At 36.4% G+C, this 21,038-nt stretch overlaps 1 protein-coding gene across 1 annotated transcript; it reads right to left on the bottom strand.

Moving 5' to 3' along the window:
* Positions 1 to 236: 236 nt before the first annotated feature.
* anxa1a (annexin A1a) lies at positions 237 to 11,105 on the bottom strand. The gene is made up of 13 exons (XM_006626877.3): positions 10,996 to 11,105; positions 9,472 to 9,545; positions 9,117 to 9,204; positions 6,672 to 6,766; positions 6,413 to 6,526; positions 5,759 to 5,849; positions 5,606 to 5,685; positions 5,447 to 5,503; positions 5,163 to 5,256; positions 4,517 to 4,612; positions 3,724 to 3,782; positions 2,784 to 2,906; positions 237 to 1,303 (listed from the first exon to the last, which is right to left on the bottom strand). The coding sequence occupies exons 2-13, from the start codon at positions 9,529 to 9,531 to the stop codon at positions 1,244 to 1,246; spliced, it is 1,017 nt and encodes a 338-aa protein (XP_006626940.1). The 5' UTR covers positions 9,532 to 9,545; positions 10,996 to 11,105; the 3' UTR covers positions 237 to 1,243.
* Positions 11,106 to 21,038: the final 9,933 nt, after the last annotated feature.

Below are 21,038 nucleotides of genomic sequence, written 5' to 3'. Positions count from 1 at the left end.
CTGTCATTCACAGACGGACATTAAGGAAAAATTGTACTATCCCCAATTTTTCATTACAATTAGCATGGCAGAAGTGCCAGGAATCCATAATTTAGAAAAATATTTTGAAAGACTAGGCTACTATTTTAAGAAATGTCCGAAGAATGCAAACAAATTTTCTTTTTAATTTTTGTCAAATGTTTAGAAGGCAGTTTGATTAACTAGTCAAAGAGAACAGAATACCACAGCAGCCAAACTGCAAATATAATAACTTTATTTCAGGAAGGAGATTTGTCAAGTTTACAATTAGTCAAAGCAGACTTGAACTGCAAATCTTGTAGCAGTCAGTATATTAAAAAGTCCCACCAGAGTATGAGTCAGAGGGATACAAGCCACAAAGCAGCAGTTACTATGACTACATCAAATATTTGTATCATTTCCTTTAGAGAAAGCTGGATTCAAAACATTGCTATTTCAAAGATCAGAGTGTATTGTAGGCTATGCTGCTCAGCATATTTTACTTAAATATAAGCTGTGAGCAAGCATGAAACTAAAGTATTGTACTGGTATTTCATCTTTAAAGAAAAAGTACAATTTACAGGAATTACATTTGCCAGGTTGGCATAATTACATTTGTAGTACAAATGAAGCTCACTACAAACATTAATTCCCATTGGATGGACAGTATTTTTTAAAAAATGTGCTCAAACATTTTAGCACCATTTCTCAGTTGCAATCTTGATACACTTTTCCACACTGTCCCATCCAATTTACTGTGAAATCTACAATGATAGCAAAAACTTTTCCAAAAGTCTATGGTTCTGGAAGAAAGCACAAGTTTTGGGAGTAGTTACTGTAGAAACTCCAATATTTCTATTTTGAAATGAAGCTATGAAGTACCCTAGTTCCTTTGTGGAATATATTTTTTTTTGGTTCATTTAAGCTGCAATTCTTACATTATTTTTAAGCATACAGTCCTAAGAACTACAGTCTACCAGGTAAAAAATAAAAGAAAACCTTGAAGTTTCAATGAAAATCCAATGTTTTCTAAATGGTTACATATAAGCAGGGAAAAAAAAAGTTCTGATTACTTCACTTTAAAGAAAAAAAACAGCACTGTGCTATTATAGAGTATTATTTGCACCAGTGGGCTCCAATCAAAGTGTTCAACTGCATGCTAAAAATGATATCTAACAGACTTTAAATGTTATACAAGAAGCAGATGTTTAATTGTTTTGGCTTCCAGGACTTTGTCACCCTCATCTTAGTTCTCACTTCCACATAAAGCTAGCAGGATCTTCTCATAATCTCCTTTGGTATCATCCTAAAAGATAGAAGCATACATGTTAAATGGCTCATGATACAACCTAAACTACTGTTTTAGTATACAATGTTTAAACTGTTGTTAGAATCAATATTTTAATTCATAGTATTGATGGATTTGTTTTGTTAATGCACAATGAATTTTTCCCTGAATACAGAATTGAATGCTTAGAATCTAGTTCGCTAGAAAGTATTCAGTTTCAAATGAGTCTACAAGTAACCAAATGGTTAGATGGACTCAGTGGTGTCCTCTTGTTTGTCAACATTTTTAATTTTCACACCACTTCCAATAACCACTTATCCAATTCAGGGTCATGGTGGCCCGGAGCCTATTCTTGGAAAGCACCGGGTGCAGGGCAGACACTCACAACAGTTCTAATTTCCCAGAAGGCAATTAACCGACCAGCACATCTTTGGACTGCGGGAGGAAACCCACACAAAAATGAAGACCATACAAACCTCATGCATATAGCACCTCAAAAACTGAAACCCAGGGCCCCAGCACCGAGGCAGCAATGTTAACTACTGCATCACTGTGCCACCCCTTTCATTTTGAGTACTGAATGTTAGATTAATGTCAAAGGCCTAGAGCCTTGGTAACTGTCTTGATAATTCACAAAGCATACGCAATGTTTAAGTGCTCTTCTTGTAATGGTTGCCCATACAAAACACCACTGGCTGTAAACATGTATAATGCCATTATGAACCAATGTTAAATGCTTTTAACTATTCAAATTTTTACTGTATTTTTCACACACTCCTTAGTCATACATGGTGGTGCAGCAAATGTTTAATTGGAGGCTAAGATGTTGCTCTTATGACCAACTGAGCCACACTTATGTCTCCAAACTCTTTAAAACATTAAGAAATATGTGCAACTGGTAATAAATTAAGTACAGTAGTATGGACTTTGTTAACTGTGAAACTATAAAACACTAGATGTCTATTTCTAAAAGAGAAAACTTGTATGATGGATACAATGGATAGGAGGTAGATAAAAGGCAGAGTAAGTGTTCTAATTATCCCAAAGTATGCAGTTTTCCATTTATGCAATCCATATCTATGTCAAGGGATGAAAGCATTTTTCTAATGTTAATAAGCATCAGAAGTAGATACTGCACAAAGTCCTACACCTACATTAAGTTCTAAGAAGAGATATTAGGAATAAAGTTTGCCTCTGCTAGGTGTATCTTACCTTTTCTAGAATCCATTTTATACTGTCAGACAATAGCTGGTATAAATAAGTACTCTTGAAGCACAAAACTATAATGATTCACAAAAAATCAGACAAATGGTCATTATGTTCACATTGAATACCAAACAGATTGTTCTTCTTCCATGTACAGGTGTTTTCATTCAATACTGTGAGGAACTATAGCTGTTGCATTTCCCCCTAAGAAGCAAATTGAAAGTGTGAACATCAAAGCTAAAAACTACTCGTTTCAGCCAGCATACTTCAAACTAGTTTTAGAGTCACTTACAAGGATATCCTGATAAAGGGTTTTTCCATATTTCTTCTTGTATTCCTCTTTAATTCGTTTTAAATCAATCTCTGAGCGGGAAACCATAATCCTCGTCAGTATTTTAGTTCTTGTTCCAGATCCCTAAGAGCAAAGTGGAAGAAAAAAAACCTTGAAGATTTAAAAGTAAACCTGGAGGGGGCCTATATATTTTAAATCTCGTTTCTATTGGCACTGAGGTGGAGATGTTGAAGGAATGGCCACCAGGTTAAGGTAAATGGCATTGTTTTCTATTAGCAAGCATGTCTTGAGTGATGGATTTTGTTTTCTGGGTGCAGAATGACCATACTTCTAAGTTTTTGATTAAAATTAAATAAGAGGACTAGCACTTTGTGTCACAACCCAGATTTGATTAAAATTTAAGACCCATCAAAGGCAGTAATTCACAACAGACTTATTTGCCAGTGTCCCTTTCCTTCTACCCCAGTAGAAGGAATCCTTCAAATCCAGGATTTGAAATAGGATCACTATTTTGATTTAAACCAGGTCATGTTATGCAACTTGCTATTTTTGGCCAAATAGAAGATTTGATCCAGAACTAGGTCTGGCTTCCTTGCTGTGACATTTTACTTTGTATCAAGGGTCATCAACTACTTGCTAAAGGTAAGATTTAAAATTCAGTGACACAACTGTAATTTCCATAAAATTACTAATTTGTGAGAAGAATCACCATACTTAATGAGAAGATTTAATTCATTAAGTTCTTGATCCATAACACACTATAGTGTTCGGTCAAAATCTTGTATGGGAAGCAAACAAAACAGATATTACAGTATGTAGTAAAAGATTTGGTTTTCTGTTTTGATTGAGAATTAAGGCAAAAGCAAAAAAAATGAACTTGCGATATACTGTAGACATTTTCAAAATGACCAAGATTTTTTACTTAAAAAAAACAACTTACCTTCATTGATAGATACAGTTTTTCAGCAAAGAAAGGTGGTTTACTTCCAGCACATTTGACTGGAAAAAAAAAAAGATACAATTCATATCGATATTGCACTATGACTTTTTAAAAATGAGTTAAAAGCTCAAATTAAAATACACTCACTAAGCAAAAGCTGTGAATGTAATTTGTAATTTTGTACTTTATGAAATGAATGCAAACCTAAGTCAAAATGGTACTGAAATGTAAGGCATTATATATTGGCAGGATTTAGGAAGTGAAGACATTAAGTCTTTTAAAGGACTAATTGTTTCAGTTACTAGAGTCTTTTTGGCCTACCGTAGCTTAGGTGGCACAGCGCACATTTGTGCCATTAACACAACAGGTTTAAGAATTCACATGACTATGTTAGTAAAGGTTTGCCAAGAGTAAGCAGAATATCCAGAACCAAGATTCATACAAATGTTATTTCAGAGGTTTGACAAAATCCTAATTCTCCCACCATTCCCCAAACCTCTCTTCACAGGGAATAAGCCAGGGAGCAGCAGAAAGAGAGAAAATAGGGTGGTGGGAGGGATGCAAGAAAAATTCAAAGGGGTCCTCAGCAGGTGATATTTATATGCAGGAGAGCAGAAGTGGGCAAGATCAAAAGTTTCCCTTCACCTAAACATGTTTAAAAAATAAGATGCCACCATGTAAGATACAGACTAAATTAAAATTACATAACTGATAATTTTATCAAAATGCAGTATTAGGATCACTTGAACAGATAGTTGAAGAGTTTTTAATGAAGTCTCTGAGGTTTCCTCACCAACAGCTGTCAGGCAGTTCTCAATGTCACCCTTCAGCTCCAGGTCAATTGCTTGTGACACATCATGCTTGCTATATTTTGTATATCTCTCAAAGGCTGTAAAGAGAATCAGAGTAATTAAACATTTTGTGATGACTGAAGCAAAATCGAAGAATCGTGCACCATACATACGATACAATATAGTTGCAGTGATTCAATACACAAGCCATATAGTGCTGATAAACATTAAAAGCTTCTTCAGTGGGTTAGTTCACTGCTCTTTCAGAATCAAAAGATTGCTCAATAGCTTTGTTTACAATGTACAAATATTGATATGCACAGTAAGGACTCACCTCACAAAATTAAATTCATAACTGGAATCAAACTTCAAAAGTTAACAAATCAAATACTTACCAAATGACTTGCGTCTTTTTTAAATCAAAGGCCTAGCTACTGCTTTCAATGGTTTGCTTTAAAAAAAAATCTAGTAATGGGTAAAGATTGATTCTACACTGAAAAGAAAAACAATGATTCAACCTTTAAGGTTTCAGGTGGGATAATGGAGGTTTTCCAGCCAAAATGGTTTTATTTACTTCAACATGAAATTATCGTTTACAGCCAACACACACTGATGCATCTCCCTACAAGAGTAATTGATGCTTCTTACTTTTCCGAAGCTGTGGAGCACTCCTGGTAGTGAGAATGTCAATGAAGACTGAGCAATCCGTGCCTTTTCGCTTCTCTCCAGCTTCATACAAAGCCTGAGGAACAAGATCCCGTCATCAGGCTTACACTGCAACTGCTAATAGGCACTCAAAAGACCTTCTGCTATTATTTGAGCTCTGCTTACTTTGCAACATGAAACTATTTGTTGAAACCACCAAGACCAAGGGAAGAAAAACTGGAAATTACACTTTAAAAAGGGTCATGGAGAAGGAACTACAATCTTACTCTTGCATCAGTGTCAGCACGTTCCTCATTCACAAGACTATCCTCACTTCTGGATGCCTGAAACAGGAGAAGGAAAAAGAAAAAAATTCTCAATTATGGCTATAGATGGCACAACAAAACAGGTGCATATTATAACCCCCCCAATACAAATGTCTTTACCTTACAGAGGGACAGGAGAGCAGCTCTGAAATCTCCACTTGTATCGGATTTGATGTGATCTTCCAGCTCCTTTTTATACTCTGCAAGAAGAAAAAGTCTGAGAAAGAAATCTTAATAATTCCACCTAATGCTGGATAACTGTGTGACATTTACCCTCCTTGTAGACTTTTTTGATGTCTTTGATTTCTTTGTTAGTTCTGGATGCCAGAATCTCAATCAAGGTGTCCTCATCAGTTCCAAGACCCTGAAAGGAAGTTACTGTAGGTAAATATCTTAGGTTGGATTAGACGTACTTGATTTATGTTGTAGTTTGACATAGTGACTTAAAGGGTTGACTATTTTATGTTTTACACTTATGTAGCTTATGCACCTTTTCAGTTTCTTCCTGCTACATGTTCCTTATTTGCTTGCAATTTAGCCACTTAAAAATGAGAATTGAAATTCATTAAAAGCAGCTTCTAGTTTCCAAAGTTGAGTCCGGAAATGACAGCTGCTTCCCTTCTGCACTTCCTGATAATAAACTTTTAAAACACCCCCAATCACCATGCTTGACATAAAACAAGAATCTGAATACAAACTTAAAAATTAGATTCATGAAGAACCACAAGCCATTTAATTGATATTCCCTAAATGATTCACTTCTACTGTTGTATTCAGAATGTCACAGTAATCTGAGTCAATTACACTGAAAACGTTGTAGGAGCTTTCCACTGGATAGAGAGAACAGGCTTCTCTCAACTGTTGGGGTTTCATCAGTAAAATAGTAAATGACTGAATGAAAACTCTCCCCTCCCTAATGCATCTTACATGCATGGCATAATGAAGCTGATGGGCATCGTACTGTGCTGGGGTTTTCAACAACGCGAGGACAACATCTTCAAGTTCCCCTTTCAGTGCCGATTTCAGGGCTGCATCCAGAGGCTAAAAAAAAAGGAAACTACAAAGTATTAGAAATGAAACAATCTATGTAAAGCCCTTTTTGCCAAGTGTCCCACTCCACCTTTTCACTTCAAAAGCGCAAAAGGTCAACAGTGAGCAAAAGACACAATCAAAACTGCTTTCTCACCTTTCCAGAAGCCTGCTGATAGGCTGCCTTGATCTGCTGACGTTGAGAGTTGCTTCTTTTCACCAGGATCTCAATAATGGTGTTCTCATCCACTCCTAGAATAAACAAACATACAAATGGTACTGGAATGAAAGTGCAAGAAGAACTGTGAAAGCAGACAAAAGGAAGCATTCAGTTGTCAAAACACACAAGAGTCTCAGCCATGCTCTTAAGTATTAAGTATGTTAAGGGAAAAAAAAATCCAGATGCTTCAGAACAATATTTTGGTGTAATTCAGTGATAGCCTGCCGACAGAGACGAGTTTGTGTTCGCCATGTCAGTGTACTTTGTACATTACTGGGCTGCTATGGCTGAGGAATCAGTGTAATACAGCACAATCACATCCAGTTTAGAGATGCAAGTTTTGAGTGCTAAGACTACCATTTTTTCCCCACTAATAGTTTTCAAAATGGGACGGATTTCCATCGGGCTTGCTTCAGACTCACTCAGTGCAGTACATTTAGCTTGAAGCTTATGAACTGTCAAGCCGTACAGTGCTGTGATTCACAGCTGCATAATTTAATTTCCGTTTAGAACTGATGGAAAAACTAATTGTCTATAGTATACTGTATATAATACATGTCTTTTTTTAAATACATTTAGCTATTTTTTCCTCACATTGCCAACACATCAGAAACCCTCTTTCAGACTCTGAAAATAAAATAAAAATGTTCTGCATTTAATGGCATGATAATGTAGGCATAGAAAGTGCAGGCTGGATACACAGGAGGAATTCATGTTTATTTTAACTGATTAATATAAGTTTGTAATTACCTCTATTTCTTTAATGTGATCAAAGTTATATAAATGAAGTTAGTCAATGCTTCAGTATGTTATCATATAAAGGAGGTCTACTTATGACATGAAACCATACATAACATATACTAATGTACATTATGCGACGGTGTGGGGTGGACTTGGTTATACATGCGAGTTTGGTTATTTGCAACAGTTTTTTGCTGCCACTCCAGATGTTCTCTGACCCACAAGACGGTACTGTAGTCAGCTATCAATGATACCTTTGAAGTCTTGAAAAATGCAGATTTTCATTCAGAGGTGACCTATTGTAATTCTGTCACGCATATATTATAGGTTACTAGAATTTATCATACTGTAGCAAATTTGCTCAAAGTGATTTCAATAGTTCACCCAAAGCTAATGAGACGGAGAAAGACGTGATAAGTTAATTTGGCATGGGCTGAGAGGCTGAAAGAACAGCAGCCTGCCTGTGAAGGCAAGGATGCTAGGACCCCTCTTCTCTTCACAAAGAATGAGCCAGGGAGCTGCTGAAAGGGTGAAGATGGGATTGAGGGAGGATTGTGAGAAAGAAGAACCAAGTGCTCAGTAGGCAAGTTGTTTGTGTAGGAAAAATGAAATGAGCCAGATGAGAACTGCCCTCTACACAAACATCTGCTCAAGAGCACTATTAAGCAAACTCAAACAATCAGGAGATACAGACACCCCTGGGGCCTTCTGAGGTGTCCTTCTGCCTTCCAAGACATGCTGTGTCCAAGACAGTGCCTGTTTCCACACATTGTTGAACCAGAACATTCTCTAGGCCACATCTCAGATAACCTACACAATCAAGCCAGAGACAACCCAATGATTTTCACTTCTCGGGCTTGGGATGGTTCAGTCTTCCACTGTTCCGTTTTAATTCAAATCATGCCTTTTTGAATGGCTATTTATTCAGCTGCTTAAATCAACTCATTTTGCAAAGTTTGCAATCACTTAAATACCACAAACTGAGCACCTGGAATTTTATGAAACACTTTCAGTATTTTGGTATCACAAGGAACAATAATAAACCTATCTGTGCAAAATGTAGATAACATTATGTACATAATGATCTACTGAGATAAAACTGTTGGTTTTGAATTAGGTATCTGTACATTTGTGAGGGGGTGTTTACACAAGTTCTCTTGAATGTGCATTTAAATATCCCTAAACTTCAGTTCAGCCAATTTCCTATCTGTAGTGGCCAATACAGTAACTCGCAAAGGGAATCATAAAAGTAGTGTAAATTACAGAAAAAGGAATGCAATGATTTTAACCATCTACCCAGAATTCATTTTCTCTGATGGCAATTTCAACTGCATGATCAAAAACAAACTCCATAAAAAAAGTATATGCTTACGTACTTGAACTCTAGCCTGTTCTCTTTTACTGTTTAAACAATCAAGACATTATCAACAATTACTATAAACAGGAAATAAGCAAATCCCGTACGACCGGCTGATGTCTGGAGGCCAAAAATAAAAAATGTTTCTTGGTCCAGTTAGCCATGTAGCTTGGTTCTACATTGCCAATGTAAATTACTCCTGTCACTATCCTCAACCCCACATCTGTATGCATTTAAAAACTGCTCAAAACTTATTTCTTCTGCATTGCCATCGGTTTACGCACCTTTCGCTTTAATTGCTTTGTCCAAAGTTGCTGCATCACTGCTTGCACTAAAATGTGCAAATGGAGTGACTGTCCCTTGATAGGTGCCCTGTCAAAAGATGGTGGTCATTTAAATATATACTCTTTGCAACAGTTAACAAAATTGCCATATGGGAGAATCTGTAAAACACAAACTTCTATTAAATGATCAGAAATAAAGGCACAAAACTCTAGAATTTTCAGCTTCATGGGAGTGGCTCACATTCCATGCTCTCTGAATCATCAGCCTAAGTAGTCATTTTTTGTGCACTAAAGTGTCAGCCTTTGCCCACACTGAAGGAGCACTGCAACTCTGAATACAAACGGAAAAACTTACCAAGTCATCAGACATGCCCATATACACAGCTTGCTGAAGAAACTCCTTAATGAAAGACATTTTCAACTGATGTTCTAGGAGATAAAAAAGTAACCATGGAAAATAATGTTGTACAGACTGAATACACCATAAAATACATCCTTCTGATCTCCTTCTATCCAATCATCAACCCAGTTTGAAAGAGAAAACGATAGGATACCGAGAAAGAGCCACAGCTGCAATGTATGACTTTGTTTTAATGTTATCTGCTGTACATGCTGGCTTTAGTAAGAGACTACAGCAGTTATACCCTGGATTGTCTTTCCTTGTTTGAAAAGCTTTGATATCTATTCAGAGCATCTAAAAAAATACAACTCAATGTTCCAGTCAAGTACAAGCTAATAAATCTAAAGATTTATTGTATTATCACAGCATGCAGACAGATTGCCTTTCATTTTCTTCACATCAAGGTTTTCTTAAACTTTATTAACTTCATGCATATATACTGTAAATTACAAATGTTTGTTTTGACAGTGCACCTACAAACTGTCGAATAACGTCCAGTCCAATAACCAAAAAAACATGAATTAATAACGGCAATATTTATCTGAATTCAAGTACTGATAACATGGCATTTTTTAAAACGTTGCACAATCACTACATCTTAAATGTCTAAAATCAGGCAGGTAAGTCATTCTTTCAAAGGATGATGCATCTTCTCCAACAGGGAAATGTTTGTACTTTATATCTTATTATGAATATAAAAGTACCAACTTAAAAAGGTTCAGAAGGAACCATCGAGTCTTAAAAACAACTGAAAGTTAAGTTGTATAAAAATTTTGTATTAAGACGGTTTCGATTGAAACAAACTATTAAGGCATTGTTAATCGCGTCGTAAAGATAGTATAACCACTTTAGAAACAGTGGTTCTTAGAAATAATCGTAGGCTTTAAGCAATAGCTTTGATTTCTACATTGGAGCTGGCTGTGCCACGCCCGATTCTGGGGATTTTCTAACTGTAGCTTTTCCTTCGCATTTTTTTGGCGAAGTACAGTAATCGTTTTAAGATCTGGGTGATAATAAATTCCAATTTTTGCAACAGTACATTTATGCAACAGAAATGTAAGTCACTTCCTAAGGAGCTTGATCTAATAACGGTGGCATTTTATTACGACTTTGATATGCTAGTATAACTTTTGTCTTAAATTAAAATGACTTCCCAAATTAGATACGAAAGTAGGGGGAAACAAATCTGGGGATTGACAGTTCTTAAACGTGTTCTTTTTTAAATTCAAACTTTAACAGACATCAGAATATAACAGTAAAGTACGATTTGAAGAACACTTCAAGGGGGATGGATAACTCAACATCTCAGCATTATAAAAATGCACTTACTAACTTTAAAGTCAACAATTAGTACTACGCCCACTTTCACATAAAGGGATCATTTTGCAATGCAATGCTGCTCTTTTAAGCACAAAACATACTACTTACTCTCACTTTTCAAATAATTCAGTTAATAAAATCCATACAGGAATACCTTACCAGTTGTTGTGGATGTTACCTGAAGATTTTCCTACGATGTCTGATTGAAGAGGGTGAGGTAACTTTCACAAGATGTATTTATACACTCCAGCTCACCACACCTAGCAACAGGGCTTGACACACAGCCGACCGATTGGCTGTTGCTAGTTTCTTTAGTCATTCAGTCATTTGCTACGAAAAAAAAGGTTCCAGTGCTTAAGGCGAAAAAAGAGGAGTGACATGATTCCTAGCAGAAAGCTATTTTCTTGTCTTCTTAAGTCACGGTAGCAAACACTCTTCTGTAAGATACTAACTGTACTGTAGATGAGATTTGAACATTGTCATCTTTAATCCCAGCATTCTTTGTACTGTACCCAAATTTTGTTCAAATGTGTATAAAACAATTTTAGTATAAGCTTTATCTGTAGTATTAGTATTGCAATGTCATTACAAAGTAGTGCAAATTACCCTGACTTGTTTTGTCTCTATTAATAGTTGCATAGCTTTTGGAGTTTGCAATGTAAATTCAAACTGGGCTTCTAAATCACCACAAAGAGAAGCCTCTTGACTGCTTCAAACATTGCAAATAGGATTAATCAGATACATTTTGGTATATTTGGTGGAATCCAGTCAAATATGGTACTAAAGAAACCATAGTATCTTTATATATATATATTAAGATAATACTTTAAAGTACAAATCTTAAGATGTTACAATCACTTAAAAGTTACCACTGTGGACTAGTAAAATAATGTGGGGTTCTATAGGGCAGACTACAGTATATCAGACAGGAATTCTCTTTAGCTCATACAATGCAGTTCATGAGCACCAAGCGACTTTCATCTTTACACATTCAACCTGGAATGAAAAATTAGTGTATTTGCACTGAAGACCAAACATGCAGAGTGTAGAGTTCTTTCAGCTTCTTGCAACTTTAACCACTTTTACTCCAGCAGTATTTAGAAATAATAGAAGCAGTACAGTATCTAGAAAAATACAGTTTGCTCTGCCAACTACCTTGATATCTTAATCCATATCACTCAGCAAAGAAAAGAGTCAAGTCTTGTCAGTCCAGTTATTCCAGGTCTGGTGCTTAGGATATGTACATATCTCTGTGTTTTAAGATCATGGCAGGTGATTTGTGCATTCATCATATGGTTAAGTAGTGAAGGTGGCCCATGTGTTTAGTGTTGTGACATCTGGAGAAAAATGACACAGACATTAAAAAACAGGATAAGGAATTGATTTTAAAGATAATTATTTTACTATGCTGTATTTCTAACAACACGAAAAACAATCCAAAAATGTTCATTTCAGCTCCAAATCCAATACATTTCCAACTTAAAAAATGTATTGTACTTCTAGTGGAAGAATATTGGGGTCTAAAAATCATCACATTTTTATTTATTCCTTAAGTTGAATGTGTATAAGTTGTGTACAAAAGGTACTGTAAAATGAAGCTAACTACAGTAGGAAAGTACAGTAAATACGCATATTTTGCAGCTGGTTGCGGAAAAGCACATACACATACATTTTCACAGCAACGTACATTAGTCATTACAGTGACTAGTGAGCAGAAAGGGGCCGCATCATGTCACAATGCGTGGGCACTCTCACTCTCACCAGTGGCAAGATCAGTGAATTGTGACAACTGTCACGCCCTCTGCAGCCAGAGGGCGCTCCTTCTCGGTCCTGTCCCTAGTTTCCGGTCTGCTGTCCTTCCTGTCCCTCTCTTTCCCTTGGGCTATATATTTCCGGGTCTTGCACTCTGTCGTGGCTCAGCATTGACGTTCGGATGTCCTGAGACCCGCCTAGCACCAGGGCGCCCCACGTCCGCTCCCTGAGGGCATAGGTTTCTATACGGCATTCCTGAACTCTTTGCACTATGAGCCCGGGCCTTTTTCCCGTCTCGCCGCTGCGCATATGGGTCTTTTCCCGCTCTCTTGCTCCCCACGGTTGGTCCCTTTGGACGTCCGTGACAACAACATGGCGACTTACAGTACTTTCACAAAGTTCATGATTTTGTATTTAATTCAAAATGTATATATTTTTTTCTGTCAATTAATTTATTTTGTTATCAACATTTAATAACCAGACTGAGAAATCGAGACTGCAGCTCCCCTTTAACCCGAATCTGGTCTTACAGGCTGATATGAACAAGGATCCCTCCTTTCTCCTCTCTCCTTGCTTTCTGTCTTTCTGTCCTTTCCTGTGTCCTCCTCTACTCTCTCTATACCTGCCTGGTTTATGCTGTGTTCCTGTACTGTTAATTGATATATTTAATTTAATCATTTACCCTTAATTAATCAAGGTAAACCAGAGATTCCTTTGATCAGTGTGTCTCACACCCAGCCCAACTAAAGTAAGTAAACAGTTTACAGTAGTTCCTTTCTTGCACTGAAACTCCAGAGAACTTCAAATGTTGACACTGAACCAAGTGTTACCTATTGTATCTAGATTCATAAGGCACCTCAGTAGCGACTCAATAACCATAACAATACATACACACACATATAAGGTATACAGATACACTATGTAAATGACAACATTCTTTCCAAAGTAGAGACATATGGTACAATGTAAAATACAAATCTTCAGGATATTATTCCTGCAGGGGCTTTTGAGAGAACATTGTGCACTTTGGCTTCATTTGAAGCTTTTGTTTTCTGTTATGTAATTTCCACCTTGGGTGGTGCAGTGACTGGGGCCCTGTGTTCAATTCCTGGCCTAAATCTCTATGAATGTCTGCATTTGGTGTTTGTCAAAAGGGTCACAAAGGGATTTATATTTATACAATATGATTATCTGCTGTTGTTGAAACCTATTATGATAGCAAACCCTAGTCAGCCGGTTCTGACTCCCGTGAAATGCGTGGTTAAAGACCCTATGTATAATCCAGAAGTGACTGGAGGAGGACATCAGGGAAGACACAGCAGGATCAGGTCAGGTAGAAACACAGGGGGTGAAGACGGCGGTGATCTGGTGCATGGGGGGAGCACAGGCCAACAAGTCCGAAAGGAAGTCCAATGGGGGAAATCAGGGTCAGTCCAAGGCCCAGGTGCCGGGAGATCCATCCGAGACGAACACAGGGAACAGGGGACTAGGAATACGTATAGTTAAAACCTTGACAGGACAAGGCACTCCGAGCCCCGGACTCAGTAGGTCAGGACGTCTGGGGAAAAGCTCCTGAGCCCCATGGATAAGCGGGCCTTCAGACGTCCGTCTTCCAAAGCTGAGCCCAGAACTACAAAGTCGCCGGGCTGAAATAACAAAAAGGGGATAAGACACAACTGGGACAAATAAAACTGGGAACACAATGATAAAGGTAGGAGCGCCCTCTAGAGGAGGGATGATAACCGTGATAAACACATCCTTCACTCATTGTAACATTTACAGTATTTCAGCATTCCTTTTGAAAGAAGGTAAAAAATAAATGACATGAGAGACATGAGTAGTGCTCTACTCTAGTAACTCCTCTAGTACTCTAGTAGGTTTAGTCATGGTTGGTAGCGTTGCAGTATATCCAATGAGTATCTATATATTACATGTGTATATAACAACATTTTATTATTTAGGATTATGTTAATGTCTAGCATCACTTTCATCCCACCTATGCTTCCAGGATGGGCTCCAGGTCTGTGCCTTGCTTATTAGGAAAAAGCATCTATCCAAGAATGGATGGATAATTGTCAGTATTCTGTATTTAAAAGGAGCATTTGATACGATGCCATATAAATATATACAGTATACATCCCAGATGTAATTTAATTTGCAAAAGAAAGAAATTGAAGACTGCCTTTGAGAGCACAGAGCAGATGCTTTTTCTCCACCATAACTATTTGTTTTCTAACGTGGCAGGGTTGGTTGAAGGACACATAGCTGGCTGATTACAGACTCAAAGTACATCCTGATAACAATTCATTTTTATAATCCAAGCCTGAGGAACTGGATCTCTAGGCAGCATGTGACCAGAGAAGTCTCTTTTTTTTTATCAGTACTTTCCACAGTTATTGATGGTAAACTGGAAAAGATGAAATATTGTTAGATTGTTTATAGTCTATATTGCCACAGGGTTACAGGGATCCATAATAATAATAATAATATTGCTTACACTTACATAGCGCTTTTCTGGACACTCCACTCAAAGCGCTTCACAGGTAATGGGGACTCTCCTGCACCACCACCAATGTGCAGCCCCACCTGGATGATGCGACAGCAGTCATAGTGCGCCAGAACCCTCACCACACAGCTATCAGTGGGGAGGAGAGCAGAGTAATGAAGCCAATTCATTGATGGGGATTATTAGGAGGCCATGATTGGTAAGGGCCAAAGGGAAATTTGTCCAGGACACCAGGGTAAAACCCCTACACTTTTCGAGAAACACCCAGGGATTTTTAATGACCACAGAGAGTCAGGAACTCGGTTTTACGTCTCATCCAAATGACAGCGCCTTTTTACAGTATAGTGTCCCCGTCACTACACTGGGGCATTAGAACCCACACAGTCCGCAGGGTGAGCGGCCCCTGCCGACCCCCTAACACCTCTTCCAGCAGCAACCTTAGTTTTTCCCAGGAGGTCTCCCAGTTAGGTACTGACTGGTCTCACCCCTGTTTAGCTTCAGTAGGTTGCCACTTGTGAATTGCAGGGTGATATGGCTGCTGGCATTATTACTGAAGCACTAAACAAATTAAAACTAACTAAATGATTAACCAAACAGATTTTAAACAATATGCATTTTACTATTATGATTTTATTTAAATACTTTCTCTTTCAATTTAGGTATTATTTAGCATAGTTAAAATTATGCCCTATGTAAAACTATTAGCTATATATAAATGTTTCAAGGGAAAAAATAATCTGTTTTACTTAGGGTGTTCACACATTTGTTAAATTGTGTAGAATTCTTAATGTTTGTACAATCAAATGTGTAACCATTGATGTGGATCAAGGTCACACCGTTTTACAGGTTTCAGAACGTCCGGTATTCCAAACTGAAAATATCCACTTTCAGTTGAAAAATAAGAACAAAATGGAAGCTATGTGCATTGCTACTTGATAGGAACTGTCCTCCTGACAGTACAATGGTATCGAGCTTGACAACTTCTCATTTTGATCTTTTGCCAGTGATCGTAAACCTAGACGAACATAGCTTATGAACTGGTTTAAAAGTCTTGTTGCAATTTTGCTAAAGATAAAAATCTGATACCATGTGACTTCATCTGCTCTAATTTTCACTGCACTCCTACAACGAAACAATAGGTTTTCCATGATGTGGTACGAATCTACTTTCTTGTATCTGAGCATTGTAATGTTCCTATTAGAATGCTGCACCCTACTCAAGATGAACTGTTTGCATCTGTCTGGTATATTTATTTCAGGTGAACCCTACCAGATCTGTGAGCAAGTCTCTCCCTTGAGATGTGAAAAACATTCAGATCTTGGTTTTGTTTTGTTTGTTTGTTTTGTTTTTTAAAGAAAGTGTCTTCTGAAATAATGTCAAAGTGTACACATTCATGTACACAGAGTGTAAAGCAATATGAGATGGTTTCCTGCATGTTGTGTTTTGTAAATACAAGATGATTTATGATATTCCTCAAGAAACATGAATTCCTTTAAACTTTAAATATTTTTGAATATTTTTCAAGCACTATTGTTCTTAACAATTAGAAAAAACATTCTCTATAGGATAGTACATTATGGTTAATCCACCAACTTAAATATGGTTTTAGTTATCTATTATCTCTTAACTGTCTTTCTTTTACATGTTCCCAAAATTGAGGGTTTTGAGATGATCCATAATAGTCCCTCATTTCCCACAAACAGGAACGACTGGTATTCATTAAATCCTCAGCAACGTATTTTGGGTCGGTGAGCATTTTGAGAAAGTTAACTCATAAAATAACTTAATTTTTAGGTTATGTAATGATATTCAGATGTCATAATTTATATATTTCAGAAAATGCAGTTAAGGAGCGTGTTCTATCTGTAGGCATTTCAATCTATAATCAGACTGTGTTTTGAAAAGTTTCTTTAAATATACAATAGTGATTTATTTCACCCAATCCACATTGGAGTTCTGGATTACCACAAATCAAGAAACAAAGATGGTGGTTGTGAGTCAGTTGAATTCATTTCTCTTCTGGGGTGCCTTCTGTGTTGAGTTTGCACCTGTGTTCACTATGGGTTTTCTCTGAGTGCCCTAAAGCCAGCTGATAGGTTGAATGGCTATACTAACTTTCCCAATCCATGAATGAGTAAGTGTGGGGACTTTTCTTCATTGCTCTGTCCTGCCTCTAGTAGCTGTTCTCCAGTCCCATCCCCAGTTCAGCTGGGATTAGGTTAAGGTTAATTAGGTTAAGAAGCATCAATAATCAAGTAAGTGCTCAAATTATCAAGGGCTGCTGAATCCAGTATAAACATTGACATTGAGTATGATTGTATTTTATTTTCAAAGTTTGGAATACATTCTTGTAATTATAGAAAGGCTATTAAAATATGTAAGACTATTTCATTTTAACACTGGGATACCAGAACTGTGCACTGATATCTTGTTGTGGCTTCTGTCTCATGCATGAATAACATCATGAATGTTTAATATCAGCCACTGCTTCCCAGGTAAACTAATAGTAAAATATTGAATTACCCCCCTCATATTTTAATATTTAAATAGTGCTGAAAACCTGATGCTGATGAACAATTCTAGGCATCTTAGAGGTTTGTCTTGTAGTTCCTCTTAATGTCACTAAAGCAATGTTGACATTTCCTCAGTAATCAGTTTTCAAATTCAAAATCAGGCAAGAAATTTTCTCACTGAAGGTAAATACTTGTTTTATAGATTTATCTTGGCCTATTGCATGCAGAATTACTTTCTGTGTTACTACTTTGTAGACAAGTGATCTTTGAGATTACATAATGCGACTAAGTTTTGCAATAGTACTTTTTCCCAAGAAACACGTTGAAATATTTGAACATTTGGAAGGTAAAATTATTTTTTTCTCAAAACTAAACAGATACATTTGTGTTTTTTTGTTTTATATTTTATATAATCTGCAATGGAGAACAATATATTCTAGCCATTTCTATGGTGCTTTATAAGTCTGAAGTAAAAAAAATACTACGCCAGACAAACGTTTTGTGTTAAATTATTTTTATGTGGTTCTCACTTGTGAATCAAAAACATAGTCAGGATTGTTTTCTGACAAGAGAATTATCTGTTCCTATGTTGCTGTGGTATATGGTATATATATGGAAGATGTATTACAAGGAAATAGGACAGTGTTGTCTGTAGCACAGTAGATAGTGTAGGAACTAAAGTATCCTTACCAAGAGTTTTACCAAGAACCAGCAAAGCAATCAGTAGTAAAGAATCAAGTATGTGTTGGTTTGGAAACATGTAGTGTATCATTCATGTTAGCTGGTATTTCATTTCTGTGAATATTATTATTTTCATAGTTCATAAATAATTATACACAGTAATTGATAATTGAGTGATTTCACTCTATAATGCTTCATTTATGAAAAAAAAGGTATATTAAGAAGAAAACTCAGGTTGAAAAGATGCGTGAGTTTATACTTTATATATTTATGCAGATTGTCCTGACACACTGTCAATTTTGTATTGAAAATAAGAAATATGATTCTTGGATGGATATTAATATATACAGTATTGATACAATCACTGAACCTCCTAGTATGACTGGAAAATTTGCTTCTCTAAAACTGAAAGATTAATTTTAATTAAATTAATTTAGATCTAAGTGTATGGAGTAGTCCATTTATGTCTTATTGTACTGTATATTATACCCAGTAGCCAATGTCAAGTCCGATGAAATTTAGTCTCAAACATTATGAACCAAAAATGTATATGATAGATTATATGGTAGTTATATGTTAGATTATTTAAATATGTTCCTTACTTGATTTAAAATGTATTTCTTCTTTTCTGCTTTAGGAAAAGGCCTTGTTACAAACATCCACCATTATGTATGTGAGCCCTTCTATGACAGACAATGTCGCTTTGCCAACAAAATGCTTGGGAAAAAGAGCAAGATATAGTTCAGTAGCTCCTGTAGAAAGGCAATGTAAGTATCAAAGATTTAGAGACAACTGTGAAAAAAACAAGCTTTCATGTAATCAATTTTAGTCTTGAAATGTTCTGATTTAATAAAAAAATAAATACAAGACTTTTGAGGCTTGAATTTAACTGAAAATGTTTGCTTTTGTACTTTGTTGATGTAAAGAATATATGGGATTCTTCAGTTCTCTGAGGAATGTGTGAGAATGAAGACACGGCTTAAATATTTTAACCGCATCAGTGAATTGTTTTGAGGAAAATTGTGCAATCGTTTTATCAAGGCAAGCACGCCTTAAAATGTGCTGCCTGTTCTTTTGAGGTATTCAACCTTATAACAGGTACAATATTATTCTCTAACAACCTGAGAAAATTTCTAGTTTTCAGAATATGAATGCAGTAAATATTACAGTTCTGCTCTGTGATGTCACTATTGAATTTAAATAGTGTTGAAGGAAAATAAGGATTTTTTACCACATGAATTGTGTATGAAATAGTCTTTATTTTAAAAATAAGAGAACAACCCAGACATTCTGTTCACATCAGATGACAGAAGCAAGTGGAGGCAGATTATCATCTTGCAACTTTGAATTAATGAAGCTCATCAGCACTTGTTGTTGAGGTGCTGATGCATAAGTGCTAGAGTTAAAGAATGGATAATCTTCACTTCATTTTATTATGTACCAGTAATGTAGGGGTTCATGCAGCACAATCAATTGCTAACATGACTTACTAACAATGTAGTAAGTTGGTAGCATGGATTCCTTTTTTTTCTCATACCTTCTTAATGGGCTTCGTATGGATGTTTTCAGATCATAAGGTTTTTCTAAGACAGTGCACACATTTTCATAATTAGAGTGGTATGTTAGTAGTTAAGACTGTAAATAAGGAAATGTTTTATTAATTATTGCGATGGTGTGTGGCTGAAATTTGATCTCAGGAAATACTGTAGACGTGTTCTCTTACGCTGAGCTCTGCTGTTCTGTATGCTCAGCAAATGTGGTGTATAGTTGACAAATTGGTACAGGACCTAGGATAGGTTGAAGAGTGATTAGGCATAAGCAGTGGATACAGAGCTCATTCCAGCCCAATGAGATATTACAGTGTAGGGCTCGCTTTACAGAAAAGAGCTGGCAGACAGAGGTGAGGAAGTTGGTAAGGGGATTCAGGAGAGTATACAGTATGTGAGATTGCCAAAGAGATTTCTCACTCAAACGTCCAAATGTTTGCTGTTTTGGGGCTGTTCAGTAGCATTCCCAAACAAATTTACTAGAATAAAACCTTCGAACTAGGATGCACATAAAATAGACATAATATAGTACTGAAAACTTAAGAGCAGTAAGTTTCTTAAAGCCATGATGAGGGAATTGTTGGATTTGAGAAATAGTTTTACTGTTTAAGTTTATTTGAGGGAGCACAGCACGCAAAGCAATATGTTTTCAAATGTATTATAATACATCACATTAAATACATTACAAAGCATTAAATAATTTAAAATGTGTTTTATGTCATGATACGTGATACTGTCATGAAGAATATCATCTCATGATTGGGATAGAAACTGTGCTGCCCACAGTATGACAGTATAATTTGCTACTACTTCACATCAGATAGCACTCACCAGAGATTCTTCATTGTGTATAAAAATAACATGTTCAGCAGTCAGTAGTAACCATGGTAGCTTACTCTATCTGCATTTCGTTCTCTTGCTCTGACACCTTTGTAGTATTATGCCTGTTGCTGATAATGAGGTTCAGTTGAAGACAAGATACTGTACCTTGTCAAGGAAGCTCCCTTCATTCAATTTTAAATCCAGGAACTAAAACTGAAAAAGGTGCACCCCAATTTCTAAACCATCTATGCTTTAATATTCAGAACCTCTAAAATTCCACATTAAACATAATTTCCAATCTCACGAATCGATTCAGAGTCTAGAAATTCAAATAATTATGTAGGCCTACTTCATGTATCTTAACCTTGTATATAAGCAGAC

The sequence above is a fragment of the Lepisosteus oculatus genome, chromosome 3, assembly GCF_040954835.1.
Source record: "Lepisosteus oculatus isolate fLepOcu1 chromosome 3, fLepOcu1.hap2, whole genome shotgun sequence".
Classification (NCBI taxonomy): domain Eukaryota; kingdom Metazoa; phylum Chordata; class Actinopteri; order Semionotiformes; family Lepisosteidae; genus Lepisosteus; species Lepisosteus oculatus.
The sequence above is the reverse complement of the archived record's forward strand: the minus strand, read 5'-3'. Positions and strand labels throughout refer to the sequence as shown.

Excerpts from the sequence above, each read along its gene's own strand:
- anxa1a (XM_006626877.3), bottom strand. The coding sequence starts at position 9,531 with ATGTCTTTCATTAAGGAGTTTCTTCAGCAAGCTGTGTATATGGGCATG. Across the intron at positions 5,257-5,446 it reads GTGCTGACACTGATGCAAGA|GCTTTGTATGAAGCTGGAGA; the intron begins GTAAGATTGTAG and ends CTTGTTCCTCAG. Across the intron at positions 2,907-3,723 it reads AACTGTATCTATCAATGAAG|GGATCTGGAACAAGAACTAA; the intron begins GTAAGTTGTTTT and ends CTTTGCTCTTAG.